Raw genomic sequence first — 16,172 nt, forward strand, 5'->3', positions numbered from 1 at the left:
ATCATAGCGGTTACATTTATGATTAGAAGAAAGTGGCATCTTTTAACCCACAACTGAGAACAGTTCTGTAGCTTTCTATTAGCGGGTGGATCAAAGTTTTGATTTAATCCGGCCCTTAATCAATTTGCAATTTGAGAATACAAATTAAAACAATGAGTTTAATTTGCTTATTTTGATTCGCTGTTAATTTGTTAATGAAAAAAACAAAACATATATCAATAAAAAAAAATGAAATCATGTTAAACCAGAAATGTTTTGCAATGATTACTGTAGACAAAACACACACACACACATAAATATATTGTATTCCTATCCTAATTATTTCTGTATCAATTATTCTCATCTATTCGTTTTACTAGTAGTAGTAATAGTAGTAGTTGTAGTAGTAGAACTAGTTGTTGTAGTAGTATTGCATGACTTATATTAGGAATATTTTGTAAATTTATTTTGTTTCATCCTCATTGTAAAATTGCATAATCAATTGCATTGATATTGATTGCAGACGTTTCAAGAAAATGTTTAATGATATGTATTTAATGTCTCAGGACAAAGGATGATACTGTCGATTCTGTTGATGGTCCGAGATTCTTTGTTTATGAAAATGGTTCATTGGAGATTCACAATGTTGAAAAAGATGATACTGGGCAATATACATGTATTACTACCAATCCAGAGGGGAAATCTGCAATCACCTCCACATTAGATGTTAAAGGTAGGTTGTAAATATGTTCTGATGTAGACCACTTAATGACTAGTCAACTATACACAGTAGACCTTGATTATCCATGCAAATGACAGGGACAACAGCCACAGATAATCAAAAAATAAAAAATGTCCATGGATCTCCATTCCACAAAACACTAATATAGGTATGCATTATGTTTAACCCTTTAAGCTCACAATGCAAAGCCTCATTTGTCAAACAATATAAATCCTGTCGATATTCCACAACTTACAAATATTATAATGAGAGAATAAGAGAATAAGAATACAACTCTGCGGGTAGCTGCATCTTGGCTGATGCCACTGTCAGACACTGCACTGTTAGATCCTTGAAATAACAGCTTTTCTACTTGATTAGCTGAAAATGTTTCTAATGGAGCGGCTGCACACTACTGTTGTGTCTTTGTGTGAGAAAATATCCATGTTCTAAAACAATCCAAGTTATAAAATCTGCTGATTATACAAGGTTATAGGTGTGTTGGAAGGGCTACCGCAATGCGGATAGACTCAGAAAAATGCACAAGGTCTTGTCGATCAAACAAGAGAAGTCCTGTAAATGTTATTACACCGAAATATTACAATGCTCCTACACCAGAATATTCAAGATTATGTGCATAGATGCCGGCATCCAGAAAATAATGAAGTTTTGGGACAGGTTAAAGCCTGGCACCCTCTGCAACCCCCTATTTTGCCTATATGTTTGGACTGGCACTGCAAGTAAGGCTTAATATTTAATCCACAGCACCCCTACATGCTGGCTCTTTTCTTTTCACCGGCATCTCAAGAGTAACTGTAAAGATGGAAAACATTTTAAAAGACATCATAAAAAATATAAAAAATATAAGAATATAATATATGAGTCAAATACAAAAATTAATCAGTAAAATGAACAGACAGGGAAAACAGAAGCAACATTATAAATGAATTAAATTGACACTGGTGCAAAAAAAAAAAAATTAATATAAAATGCCATGCAATATTAACATATAGTCTATCTGTGCACGAACAACACTTTCAGTTTGTATGAATATTTGTTACTGTAACTGTAAGCATTCTATGGTTTCACTGTAAACACAAGGAGCCAAAAACATGTATGGATATATGGCCTATGTTATACATGTATTCCTTTTACATTTGTTGAACATGCTTTGTTTACCTTTTGGTATAAATGCAGGAGATTGATTTCTCGCAGGTATTTTCTTGATTTAATACCGCTAGAATGTGACCACTCCCGCGGCACTGTAGTGCGAAACAAGATCTGCGAGAATTTTTGTTGGGACTACAAATTATTTCAGATTTCATACCACGAAAGTTTACCTGTGCAATATCTGTATGCAGAAATGCTGCTACTTTTTTTATTTAATTGGGCCCTAGGAATGAAAAAGAGACAATTTAATAACTACAATTAAGACATTTTATTTTATAGATGCTACAAAAATTATGGAGCTTCCAGAAGACATAAAGGTAGTAAGAGGAAGTACAGCTCAACTGACTTGCCACGCAGCGTTTGATATATCTTTCAAAAATGACTTTCAAACTCAGTGGAAAAAAGGTGACTTGGAAATGTCTGTTGACAACATCAAAAACACAGGGTAAGACACAAACGTACTTTCATAGATGTTACTAAAATGGATTGGACTAATGGAATTGTCTTTAAGCTATGCAGATGTCATCAGAATGTATCAGTTAAAAAAGGTATTATTTATTCTTATTCATGATGCTTAATTTCTTTAACCCTGTGAACTTTATTCTTCACAAGGCATTTTTATTCATGCTCATGTAAAACAAAGATTCATGATGACTTCATATTCTTGTTTCATTTTTAGATATTATGTGAACAATGGGGTTTTGCAAATCATTAATGTGAGCCACGAAGACCAAGGAATATACACATGCATTGCCATTACTCCCTTAGACCAAGATGAGGCATCTGCACAACTTATTGTTCTTGGTAAGATTTTATATATATATATATATATATATGTTTAAGATGTGGTAGCTTAACCTGACACAGAAACTGCAATGAGGAAAGTCTATATTGAACATATGAACACAGTTGTCATTGGTAAATGTTTAAATTGGCAATCTGTGTTTTAAAACAGCTATAATAAAAGTTTTACATACAATATACACTGCTCAAAAAAATAAAGGGAACACTTAAATCACACATTGGATTTCGATGAACGAAATATATTAAAGATCAAAATCTTTACTGTACATTGTGTAATTCGTTGAGAACAAAATGGAAACCAAAATCACCAACCGATTGAGGGCTGGATTCAAACTCACACCGAAAATCAAAGTAAACAATTGAAATCACAGGCTGTTCCAACTTGCGTGAATTTCATCACAGCAACTCATAATGTGACTCAGTAGTGTGTATGGCCTCCACGTGCCTGTATGCACTCCTGACCACGTCTGGGCATGCTCCTGATGAGATGGCGGATGGTGTCCTGTGGGATCTACTCCCAGACCTGGATCAGGGCATCAATGAGCTCCAGGACAGTCTGTGGCGCTACTTGGTGGCGTCGGATGCACCGATACATAACATCCCAAAGGTTCTCACTTGGATTCAGGTCTGGGGAATGTGAGGGCCAGTCAATGACATCAATGCCTTCGTCATCCAGGAACTGCCTACACATTCTGGCCACATGAGGCTGGGCATTGTCCTGCACCAGGAGGAACCCAGGGCCCACTGCACCAGCGTAAAGGTCTGACAATGGGTGTGAGGAGTTCATCCCGGTACCTAACAGCAGTCAGGTCCCACTAGAGGACGTTGGGCCCTCATGCCACCCTCATGGAGTCTGTTTCTGACAGTTTGGTCAGTAGCCCGCTGGAGGTCATTTTGTAGGGCTCTGGCAGTCCTCCTCCTGTTCCTCCTCGCACAAAGGAGCAGATACCGATCCGGCTGCTGGGTTGATGCCCTTCTAAGGCCCTGTCCAGCTCTCCTCGTGTAACGGCCCGTCTCTTGGTTTCTCCTCAATGCTCTTGAGACTGTACTGGGAGCAAATCTTCTTGCGACGGCACGTATGGATGTGCCATCCTAGAGGAGCTGGACTACCTGTGCAACCTGAATGGGCTGCAGGTACCGCCTCATGCTACCAGTAGTGACAAGGACACTAGCAAAATGCAAAACTAGAGAAAAATCAGTCAGGAAGGATAAGGAGAGAGCAATTGTCTGTGGCCTCCATCTGCAAAACCATTCCCTTTTTGGGGGTTGTCTTGCTGTTGCCTCTCCAGTGCACATGTTGTCACTTTCATTTGCACCAAAACAGGTGACATTGATTCACAATCGCTTAGGCTTCCTAACTGGACAGATTGATATCCCTGAAGTTTAATTTACTTGGTGTTATACTGTGATGATTACGTGTTCCCTTAATTTTTTTGAGCAGTGTGTATGTGTAAATGGAGAGAAAAGAGACAGTGAAGCCAGTGAACATGAAATAAAGGCTTGTTGAATGTAAACCATGGCTATATTCTCTAAAAAAAACAAGCAACAACATAGCAAACGCATCATTTTGTTGTATATTCACATGCATGTTTTTTTAGTGTTTACATTCCCTGAAAAGGGTGATGAAATTATGAATTACTTATTTTGAATCAAATAATAAAAATGTTTCTTGCATTTATTTTAGATGTTCCTGATCCCCCTGTGGACCTGGTGCTATCTGAACACAAAAACAGAAGTGTTAAACTGAAGTGGATTCCTGGGGACAGCCATAATAGTTCAATAACTGGTACACCTACAGTTCTAATTCTAATTACAAGTAGTATTGAATGGTCACATTCAAGATGCATGTCTAACACCTCTGGTGAACTAAATTATTCAGCCATTTAGTGGATCCTGATTTTTCATATTTTTATCATGAATTATGAAACTGAAGCATGTCCTTTCATTGTATTACAGTCAAATTGTATATTACACTTACATTTGTATTGTACAGTACAATTGATAAGGTTGTGTTTTTTTATTATTTCTTGTCAAGAAAGATTTAGAATGCCTAATGGGGACTTGAACAATACAGGACTTAATCTTTATCTATTTTTCTTGAACTAGAGTTTATTGTTGAATATGAAGAGAGTCATTGGGAACCAGGCAAGTGGAAAGAGCTGTTAAGAGTTCCTGGAAATCATGCTTCAGCTCATTTGAAGTTACATGGACATTTGGACTACCAGTTCCGTGTCTCAGCAGTCAATGCCATTGGAAGAGGCCTACCAAGTGAACCAACAGAACGATTCAAAACCCCTCCAGCAGGTTTGTCCAAACTCATTGACATGTTCTTTAAAACTAATTTAAAATATAATTTAAATCCAGCCAATTCCAATACACTGCATTCAAACACACAGCTACTAGTATAAAAAGTCAGACCTACTGAACAACTTGTTTCTTTATTTCTGGCCAAATTGTTCCATTGTTCTTTTTGATTACTCCATTTGAGAATGGTGATCTTCTAATTTACAATTATTAACAATAATAATAGTTATTATTGTATGTTTAAGTAGAATTATATGAATTTGATCTTCTACTGAAATATATCAGTTATTATGCTCTGAAAGATTTTGAAAGGTACAATATTTCCTAGACTTGTGATTACTGAAGCATGCACTTCCTGAATTATGTACATTGGATTGAAAGTGGTTTCTCAGATGTACACTTTCTGTACTAGAATAACCAAATTGTAATACTTGTTTTCTTTTGAAGCTCCTGACAAGAATCCTGAAAACATAAAAATCCAAGGCCATTTACCTAACGAACTAGATATATATTGGGAGGTAAGATCATGGTGTTATCAATTACTTCATAGTTGTCTTACAAAAAACTATACACAGAAACAGTACATTTAACATCATTTCACATTTTCATCAAATTATCTTGTTACAAAATAGAAAACAGAGTTTACTTTTGGCCTAACTAGAATTTATTTTTATTCTAAATAATGGCTTGTGATTAAACAACAGGTGAATGCTGTAATGCGGTGACATTTTATACTGCTGAGTGTCAGATATGAGTTGTTTTTAAAATATGATCTAAAGCAACTGAGTTTAAGCAAAAAATATAAATGGAAAGCAATATGATGGCGATTTATACATATATTTAATGTGGTCTTACTTCAAAGAAAACCCTTTATTCTTTCTCTTAAATAGGCTACAGGATTTGTCCAGCCTGTCATTGTTAATGGACAGTTTGTGTGGACTATAATTGTATTTTATTATATTTTCTACTGATATCCCAGTGTGAAGCATGTCAAATGATCTTTAGATATGCCTTCTTTTGATTCATAGTTTGTTCAGAGGGCTGTAGTAGAATATTTTGCAATTCTGTGGTTCAATCTAATACCTTCAAGCCAGCTGTACTTGCACAATTTTCAGCTCAAATCCTAGGGGAACAGCAGCTTGTTAGTGTCACTAATACCAGAATAAAAGATCCCGGAGCTTTAAAGAATTGCTTGTTTTCATATCCAGCTCACTCACCTTATAGTAAATAATATTTAATGTGGATGACATTCTTAAATAGAATTCAAATGTTTTTCTATTAAAATATATACTACAGAACATGCCCTTTCATCTCTCTCTCGCTCTCTCTCTATATATAGATACACCTGTTATTATTAGTTTTAAATCTGGTTCTTAGACTTTATAAATCTGTGGGGTTTTTTTGTATACCTAATTGTGGGTACTGAGCACTTTTTCTGTCTCTTTCTCCCAGCCACTAATGCCCATTGAACACAATGCACCAGGGCTGGAGTACAGGATAAGCTACAGGCAGCAAGGCAGTGAGGAAGAGTGGACTGAACAAATTCTAAAGAGACATTCCTTTGTTGTTAAGAAAACCCCTACATTTGTGCCATATGAGATTAAAATCCAGGCAAAGAACCAGCATGGCTGGGGTCCGGAGCCCAAAGTGATCACTGGATATTCTGGAGAGGATTGTAAGTACACGGAACAGTTGACATGGTAAAGGTCGTCACTCCTCCCTGTCAATTGCTGCCTAAGAAATGTAAAACATAAGTTTAATTCAGCTGCAGTATTTTGTACGATTGTGTTAACCGCTCTTGCAGGACATTGAAAGCAATTTCAGAAAGAAGGTGATTGGTATATTCCCTGCTTTGAAGTGCATTGTAAAAACAAGGAAATGGTGGTTTTGCCTACTAAGAAAGATGTGTAAAGAACTATTGGAAAATCTGCAGTTTCTCTCTTTCATTTTCACCTCTGTGCATTCCTAAAATGATAACATCTTATACAGAAAGTGTGAGCTGCATTTAAACGAACTACAAAGCAAGGTCAGACAGCAGATGGCAGATTTCAACTGTTTGTTTAAGTACCAGCAATTTACTCTGTGGTGCACAGCTAATGTACATAATTCAGCTTTATTTGGTTGTTGTACCTGATAGTATGAGTTAAAAATGCAAATCGTGATATTCTTTTAAACTAGTTAAATTAAGTTACTTTTGCTAAAGCGACTTATTCAAAACACTTACTGATAAGAAAAAACTATTTTATGCAACACCATACCGGACTGCTTTTTTTTCTTGTGTATTCTTGTCTTTAGTGTTCTTTTGGAGGTGCCCTCATGATATTTCTTCAGGTTACAATCTCATTCTTTTCTAGGATACGTGTTTGTTGGATGTAGACTTCCCTTGTGACTTGATCTTGTCCCGAACTGTGTCCTTTGTATAGATCATTTGATACAATTCTCCTTGTGAATTGTATCTATAAATGCTTATTTACAGATGTTGAACAAACAGGAAATCGAGGGTTAGTTTGTGTTGCCCTTTCCCCTGATTTGTGTTCTTCTATGAATATTAAATATTCTGCTGCATTTTTGTTTTTTAAGATAATGTATCTACAGCCTCTAAAGAAGCTCAACATTGACAACAACATGTAGAATTAGGGTTTAATCCCACATGTATTTGTGCTTTCTATATGCTAATATAGATGTTTGTATTATTATGATTATTCTCAGTCCCGGCCGCTGCTCCAGAAGATGTCAATGTAGAAGTTGAAAACAGCACCCTAATCAAGGTCAAGTGGTCCAGAATCCCAAAGGAAAAGATTCAAGGTCACCTTGGGGGATACAGGGTAAACGACTTATGCTCAGTGTGTTTGTGGAATCGTTATTGATTATTTTATTCTTTAAGAACTATGCAATGTCTATTTAAGATGTAACCTTCCTTGCCCACTAGTTATATATATATTTTTACTATTATTATTATCTGTTGGTTTCAGGTAAACTGGTGGAGGATGAAGAGCTTACTGGAAACTAAGAAGAGTCATGGGGAAAAACACTCTCTGACTTTTACTGGGGATAGAAACCATGGGATGGTCCCAGGGCTTAAACCTTTCTCTGAGTACAGTCTAATCGTGATGGCCTTCAATGGACGTGGCAATGGTCCAGGAAGCCTCCCTGTCATGTTCTCAACTCCTGAGGGAGGTAAGAGAGATTGTGTGCAAAGACTGTCTATATGGGTGGTTTGCAGACACAGGGTAGAAAGGGGCAGGTTTACTTTGTAATCTGTATTTTGAAGGTAGTCTCTAAACAGCACACCTAGACAAATAAATAAAAACAACATTAAAAAAAATGATCACATTAATGCAGCTCATCTCTAATTCTGAATCATACTGTATGAATCAACTGAACAAATGTCAGCATTAGTCTTAAAAAAACTTCTTCAACAACATAATTGTTTTTATTATGTACTTCCCTGTGTACAGAATTTTCAAATAGAAATCTCTTTATCAATATTCTCTGTCCTTCCTTCATGAAACATGTTACATCCATTTCTCTTTGTAAACTCCCTTTCCTTATGTTGTCTCTCTATGGAGAGTCTATTTGTATTGTAGTAGCTGGCCTATAATCTCCTTAATTACCAGCATAATACTTGGAAATACCACCATCTCGACAATGTTACCTCACAGATGGTCCTTGTATGTATTTCAACAGCAGGTACACTTGTACATTACACAAATGTTTTTCAAAATGTATATCCTATTTTGTGTTTCATTGTTTTTCAGTTCCTGAACAAACACCCATATTCAAAGCTACAAATCCTAAACAGAATTCAATTACTCTCATTTGGGCACCACCTTTGGAGTCTAATGGCATCCTTATGGGATATATCTTCCAATATCAGCTAAGTATGTACCTTTTGGATATATATATATATAGTTATAATTGTGTGTGTGTGTGTTTTCAGAAAGTTAGTCGTTGGTCTTCAGACCTGGTGTTGGAGAGCTTAAGTCCTAGGCCTAATAAGTATTGCTTTCAGTGGGTTAAGATTACATTAATTCAGAAAACTAAAGCAAATGTTGCATTGCAAACCAGGATACCTAGTAGTTCATCAAGGTCAGGGCTTCCTAATGTAATGTGTACATTATTGCTTCATTACAAACTGGTGTTTGAAATATTGGGAGAAAAGTATGGAACTTGCGGAACAAACTGATTACAATAAGTTATCCAAGTGTAACTGGATCCACAATATCCCATTCGGATAACAGGACATATGTTTCATACTTCTGCTATAACTACTACTACAAATAATAATAACAGATGGAATCAGGTTTGTTATTTTATCTTTCCCAATATAATTAAGTGAGTTTTGTTTTGTTTTGTTTGTATGCATTTTCTTTTTCTTTTTTTCTCTTCTCTTTGTTTTATATTGGTGTGAAATATATTGATTTGTTCTGAAACCTTTTCAAGGCAGAAATTTCCAGAGAGGCAGTGACATCTAGAGCTGAAATATATTTGGATGTTTGCCTTCCTGCTGGTGCTTGTCAATTTCTGATGCTGTTCAAAATGAGGACTGCATAGTCAGCAGGCTGAAGAGGTTTACACCAGGTTCTCCCAGTGCATCCATTACTGACTAGGAGAGAATGTCACTCACTGAGTGACGCACTGTGCCCCTTGAGGAAAAAGCAGACATCAAACAAGCTATGGGGCTTGTTCTTATATCAGTTGATTTAATGATGTCAGGTCAGAACTTACAGCTCCACTGATTTCCTTTCTTACTGACCACTGAGTGACAGGGCATCATTTCAGAGGAAGCTTCATAACTCGTAGTAGGAGAGACTCTCAAATTAACAGTCAGTTCAAAGATGGTGTGCTGATACATCAGAAATATGTTAAATGGGAAATGCATACAGTTAGCACCTATACTGGTGATGATATGAAGTAAATAGCATTCCAAATATTGACACAATTATCTGACAACACCTATTGCTTTATCTCCAGTCAGTAACTGCAAGAGAGAGTTGCTGATGTGTCTGTGTACCATGTTTCCTTTAGAAATCCATAGAATTCTGCATGAATTTCCATTATATAGTTTATAACAAAATGCAGTACATACAGCAATTATAATGTTTATTGTTGTTGTTGTTGTGGTTGCTGTTATAATATTTTAAACATTGTTAAGGTGAATTTGTTTGGCAAGGATTTAACCAAACATGGATATTTGTCAGATTGTTCAAGAATACATGAAATAAGTCGTGTGTAAAATATCTAAGATGACGTGTACAGCTGTCCTTATTGTATCCTGAGTACCAGAGGAATTCAATGCAGGCACACAGCTGTTGAAAGACTAAACTGAACAGCTGAACACATAGACGAGGGCATGGAAAGCGAAATCTCATATCACTGCACCACAACATGTATTGTGAGCTTTAGTGAATGGAAATATTAAGCTTTTAGGAGCTGTGTGCTCTAATGGGGTCATTTCAGTGTACCGTTGGAAAGCACAGTTGAAAGGAGGAGAGTGTTATGCTACAAACTATTTGACATTGTGTGTTTTTTTTAAATGCTTATTATTTGTATTATGGAATTTATTTTTAGGTTTACAATCACCATGTTTTGAGCTAAATACAACAGCTCTTCTAAAACATACAAGCAAAATGCATTCCTACACATTTTCGTATTTTGGTGGTTGTTCTTTTTATACTGAAGTAGCACCTTTATAGGATCTATTTTATGAGGCTGAGTGTGACTTATTTTTCTGTTTTAGTCAATGACACAAATGATCTTGGCAATCTGCACACTGTCAACATCAGCAATCCAGAAACAGCAATCTGGGTCGCTCAGGATCTGGAGCCTCACAGCAAGTACAAGTTTTATTTGAGCGCCTGCACCAGAGTAGGCTGTGGGAAACCAATTACTGAGGAAGGAACAACCATCATGGATGCTCGTAAGTGAATAGTGAATGTAGAAGAGGGGGTAGGCTGGAGGTTATGGGGGGAGGGGGAATTTTTCAATCACTGCCAAGCTTTTCATTTTACCACCTGTACACCTCTTTATGTGCAGACATCATAGGGGTGTGTATGTACATTTCATTTACCAAATTCAGAAACACTTTGAACACAACACAATATTACTTGCAGCTATGGAAATTGCACCCTGTTCCTTATGTCAAAAAAATCTTATAATTGTGTGCCAGAATGTACACATCCTCTCTGTTCTGCAACAAACTGTAAAACATTTTTGTTTATTTATTATTTTCATTAGTTGTGTAATTCTTATTCCTTTCGTATAGTCTTAATGTTTTTTTTTTTACTTCTAACAAGACCTCTCAGACACACTATCATCTTTTGGAACATTAAAGCAGATATTAATTGCATCAATTGCTAAAGCTTTGCTTTGTTCATTATGATAAAGCATCATCTTGAAGTGTTCTGAATGTATTTGTGAAAAATGCAGTAGCTTTTATACAGAAAACATGTCATTAATCTTATTTTGTATGTCAAGTCAGTTAACTTCGCCTACAATGCATATTAGAAACTATTCCTCTTTGATCCCACACGTCAAGAGAACACATTATTTCAACGAAAGCTTAATTCTGCATACTGAAAGAAGAATTAAAAAAAAAAAATACTATAGAATAAGTTGTATCTAAGTTGTAATAAGTTCTACAAAAACAGCATCAAAAATCTGAATAAATGTATATATGAAAATGCTTATGCAAAGCATTATTGCTATGAAGATTTTATGAACCAATATTAATAAAGGCAATTTTGTATGGGGCACTTTTGTCCCAAAAAGTGTGCTCTGTAGTGTTGTATAATTCTGGAGTCTTACTGATAAGGCAGCAATGACAATTATGAAAAGAAAAAAACTAAACAAAAATAAAACATGCAAAACACAAAAAACTAAACTATTAATAGGATATAGTTTAATTTATTTTTTCTGCATGGTCCCTATTGCTGCTTCTTAGTATATTACTCTGTTTAAAATGTTAAAGGTCAATGCATGACATCAAAGCTGAATATTATTCTTGCTTTTGAATGTAGCTCTAGTACAAATCTTAGCCCTGAGCTTCCAGCCTGCATGCATGAGAATGTTTTGTTCTTTACTGTTTTCTTTCACAAGATTTTACTACGGTGCCAGCAGCTGATGTGAACTTCAGTATGTAGTTTTTTGTTTCTTTGCAAGTAGTATGTAAAACAATTAAAGCCTATTTTAATGTTTGCTTAATTCTGCATTAATTACATCCTCAGGCTTTTGGCAGGGTTGTAAACAGGAATTATCCCATTCCTGAAATCTTACCAAATATGCCTTGTGTCAAACAAAGACAACAGTGTACATTTATTACAAAAGAAATACTAGAAAACGATATTGGCTCACTTAAGTAATAGTATCTTAGTTACAAAAATGCCTGATGGTATAATTAACATGAAATAAATGCATTAAACATGGCTTAAGTATAGGCTATGATACTAGTGGCATCCTAGTGTTTTAGTAATCCAATGCTGAACGTGTGTTTCAACATTACCCCCTGTTGCAAACTTAACATCAGTCATTTTGTGCATCTGTTGAACTAATATTTTGATAATTTTCTTAATTGTTGTTATCATTACTAATTGTAGGACTATGGGGTATATTTACTATACATACATCTGTCCATTTAAGATTCTAGGTACCGATTATACTAGGTATAAACTCATTGGATAATACATTTAAATCTTAAATTATTCTCTGATAACCTGAAGGTTTTCAGTTAATCCTTCTGCACCAGGAACAACTAATATTCAAGTGCATTTCTGATTGTCTGGATTGTCTCTACCAGAATAATTAGCAAGGCTCTGACGGGCTCTGCTTTGACAGCAGAAATTATGTAATCAACAGCAAATTATGACTGCCTGGATTCAGCTGTGGGAGGAAATACATCATATGATCTTAAAAGAAAAAGTACAAAAGACTGTTCCATGTGATTGATATTAACATTTTAGCTTAATAAGTAATACATATTGTGAAATGCTTTGATAATACTGTTCCTTGATCTCTACAAGTTACATAAAATATGATTCTTTTCATTTTTGCCTGACAATACATTGTGGATAGATCCTGTTATTTAAAAAAAACTGACTTTGTTCAGATTACCCTTAAAATATTATGTTATTTGCATTGTTAATGACTTGGTTCATACAGGAACAGCTTAGTTGTTGACAGACTCCCAGATCACAGATGTTTATTATGGCAAATTCAGTCATGTGCTACATGACTTTTGTATAATTCAGCCAAACAACTTTATAGGAAATTCAGGTCTTTTACAGTGTGCCATCTTGGCATTTTTGTCTTTTCATACAGCTATATATTTTATATCAGTGTTTCACTATAATTAAACAGAACTTAATTATTTTGTATTTCCTCCCTCAAGCATATAGAGCAGCATTGTTGTTCCTAATTCCATATTAATAACTTTTTTAAACTCATTAAACTACAATCTGCACTGCTATTTTCAAGGCTGTGTTCTTTAGGTATTCCCATATAATGTAAGATTGTACCACATGCATTATGCCTGTCAATGGAACAAAACACCTCTTTATTAAATGAGCTATACATTTCCACTGGTACTAGCTTACTCCTTTTATGTGATCAACACCAATAACTTTATATGATGCTCAAATTCTCTCTCTTTTTTTCAGGACAGCCAACCACTCTTTCTATTCCAAGTACCACTCTTTCCCCAGTTGCCAATGCCACCCTTTCTTCTATAGGTATAAAATAACTTCCAAAAATCTACAATGCTCTAGTCATACAGTTATGCAACACTTCCATCAGCACTCAAAGATATGACTGCAATACAATATAGGGGAATGCTTTAGACTGCGTGGCCCAAATAAATAAGAAATAAACACTAAACTCATAAATTAGCTTTCAACTGCTTGATAAATAAAGGTCAATAGACCTTAAGTGAAGGTCCCATAGTCCAAGAAACAGCTGGCAAATTGGGCAAGCAAAATGTCAAAATTGTAAAAGCAATGGAATTTGGCCTATGGTCTTGATATTGCCAGGTTAGATGTTACATTTTATAACATTTGTTGTATCCGTGTTAACAACATTTGTTTGTATAGACAGATTTTACATTAACATTTGATTGACCTTAAAATATCAAATATTTGAATATGAAATTATTGGCCAATTAAATATCTCTTTAAATACATTTGCACATTATTAAATTGGGCTATGCAATCTAAAGCATTATGAAATATTGACATACAAATATTTTAAGAGAAATAATACATGATTTATAAATTCATTATATAACTTGATTTAAAAGATTAACATTTTTGTAATCCTTTCTGATCAACTCCCTACAAGACTACAGACTGCAGATGTTTCTGTTCAGTAACTGTCATCATAGATTCATTATATCAAAGAATTAAACCACAAGTAGTGGTGGCAGTTCTGAAATGCCTGCTTTTAGAAAAGTTTTCAGTACGTTGAGTTCAGTTCTGGATGAGACCATTGAGCTCTGCTAGTGGGTTAATATGCATAAGGTGCCCACGTGCCAATATTGGTCCTTAGGTGAATAAACTCAGTTTATGAAATCTAGAAAACATTCATTTAATGTTCTCTCAGTCTTTGGCTGGGTGGCATCTATTTTTATCATATTGGTCAGCTTATTGATTTTTAAAGTAACAGCTTCAGTGACAAGCAAAAGGGAGGGGGGGGGGTCGTCAAGGTTCCATCTAGAGTTTAGAAAATTGACAGTTTTTAATCTGTGTTTTGTATCAAGTCATATAAAGTGACAGTGAAAAACATGTTCTGTGGAAATCCTAGCCTGTTCAGGATAGACCATTTAAATTGAGGCTGCTGAAAGCTATAGATCAGAATATTTCAGAAGTTTCAACTCTCCTATTAGTCAGATTTTCCTGCATTGGAAACAAACATCTTTCATGATGTCGCTTCTTGATAGAGCATCCCGCTGTGCCAGCAGCTGCTTTCAGCAGGATTTAATAACAGCAAGTGCAGGAAAATGATAAACACTTGCTGTTATGGATATTTTTAGGTTTGGTCCCTTGTCATAGTTTTGTGTACTCCTAACTCCCATACATAAACTATATTGAGTTTAATTATGAAAGTTACGGCACAGTGGCGTGGTTGTGCATTTACTTTTGTTCATAATTGTACAGCAGTTGCTGCACTAACAGAGAGGTATTTAAATGTTCTCTACATGGAATTGTTTTTTATGTTTATATACCGTATTGGTCATTAAATGTATACACATCACATTACATATACACTCACCTAAAGGATTATTAGGAACACCTGTTCAATTTCTCATTAATGCTATTATCTAACCAACCAATCACATGGCAGTTCCTTCAATGCATTTAGGGGTGTGGTCCTGGTCAAGACAATCTCCTGAACTCCAAACTGAATGTCTGAATGGGAAAGAAAGGTGATTTAAGCAATTTTGAGCGTGGCATGGTTGTTGGTGCCAGACGGGCCGGTCTGAGTATTTCACAATCTGCTCAGTTACTGGGATTTTCACGCACAACCATTTCTAGGGTTTACAAAGAATGGTGTGAAAAGGGAAAAACATCCAGTATGCGGCAGTCCTGTGGGCGAAAATGCCTTGTTCATGCTAGAGGTCAGAGGAGAATGGGCCGACTGATTCAAGCTGATAGAAGAGCAACTTTGACTGAAATAACCACTCGTTACAACCGAGGTATGCAGCAAAGCATTTGTGAAGCCACCACACGTACAACCTTGAGGCGGATGGGCTACAACAGCAGAAGACCCCACCGGGTACCACTCATCTCCACTACAAATAGGACAAAGAGGCTACAATTTGCACAAGCTCACCAAAATTGGACAGTTGAAGACTGGAAAAATGTTGCCTGGTCTGATGAGTCTCGATTTCTGTTGAGACATTCAGATGGTAGAGTCAGAATTTGGCGTAAACAGAATGAGAACATGGATCCATCATGCCTTGTTACCACTGTGCAGGCTGGTGGTGGTGGAGTAATGGTGTGGGGGATGTTTTCTTGGCACACTTTAGGCCCCTTAGTGCCAATTGATCATCGTTTAAATGCCACGGCCTACCTGAGCATTGTTTCTGACCATGTCCATCCCTTTATGACCACCATGTACCCATCCTCTGATGGCTACTTCCAGCAGGATAATGCACCATGTCACAAAGGTCGAATCATTTCAAATTGGTTTCTTGAAAATGACA

General features: G+C 35.9%; 1 protein-coding gene across 19 annotated transcripts in view; it reads left to right on the plus strand.

The window, feature by feature from the left end:
• Positions 1-16,172, plus strand: part of chl1b (cell adhesion molecule L1-like b) — a 79,058-nt gene that overhangs the window by 54,361 nt on the left and 8,525 nt on the right. For 12 of the 19 annotated variants that reach the window (XM_066698057.1, XM_066698060.1, XM_066698059.1 and 9 more), the window contains 13 exons: positions 546-712; positions 2,150-2,315; positions 2,550-2,674; positions 4,359-4,460; positions 4,781-4,978; positions 5,426-5,496; positions 6,431-6,653; positions 7,688-7,803; positions 7,951-8,155; positions 8,737-8,859; positions 10,719-10,898; positions 12,077-12,112; positions 13,633-13,704. In XM_066698057.1, coding sequence (XP_066554154.1) covers positions 546-712; positions 2,150-2,315; positions 2,550-2,674; positions 4,359-4,460; positions 4,781-4,978; positions 5,426-5,496; positions 6,431-6,653; positions 7,688-7,803; positions 7,951-8,155; positions 8,737-8,859; positions 10,719-10,898; positions 12,077-12,112; positions 13,633-13,704 — 1,784 coding nt within the window. The remainder of the gene's footprint in view (positions 1-545; positions 713-2,149; positions 2,316-2,549; positions 2,675-4,358; positions 4,461-4,780; positions 4,979-5,425; positions 5,497-6,430; positions 6,654-7,687; positions 7,804-7,950; positions 8,156-8,736; positions 8,860-10,718; positions 10,899-12,076; positions 12,113-13,632; positions 13,705-16,172) is intronic. The other 7 variants (XM_066698068.1, XM_066698071.1, XM_066698074.1 and 4 more) reach the window with 2 other exon arrangements.

Source organism: Amia ocellicauda, chromosome 3, assembly GCF_036373705.1.
Source record: "Amia ocellicauda isolate fAmiCal2 chromosome 3, fAmiCal2.hap1, whole genome shotgun sequence".
NCBI classification, from domain to species: Eukaryota; Metazoa; Chordata; class Actinopteri; order Amiiformes; family Amiidae; genus Amia; species Amia ocellicauda.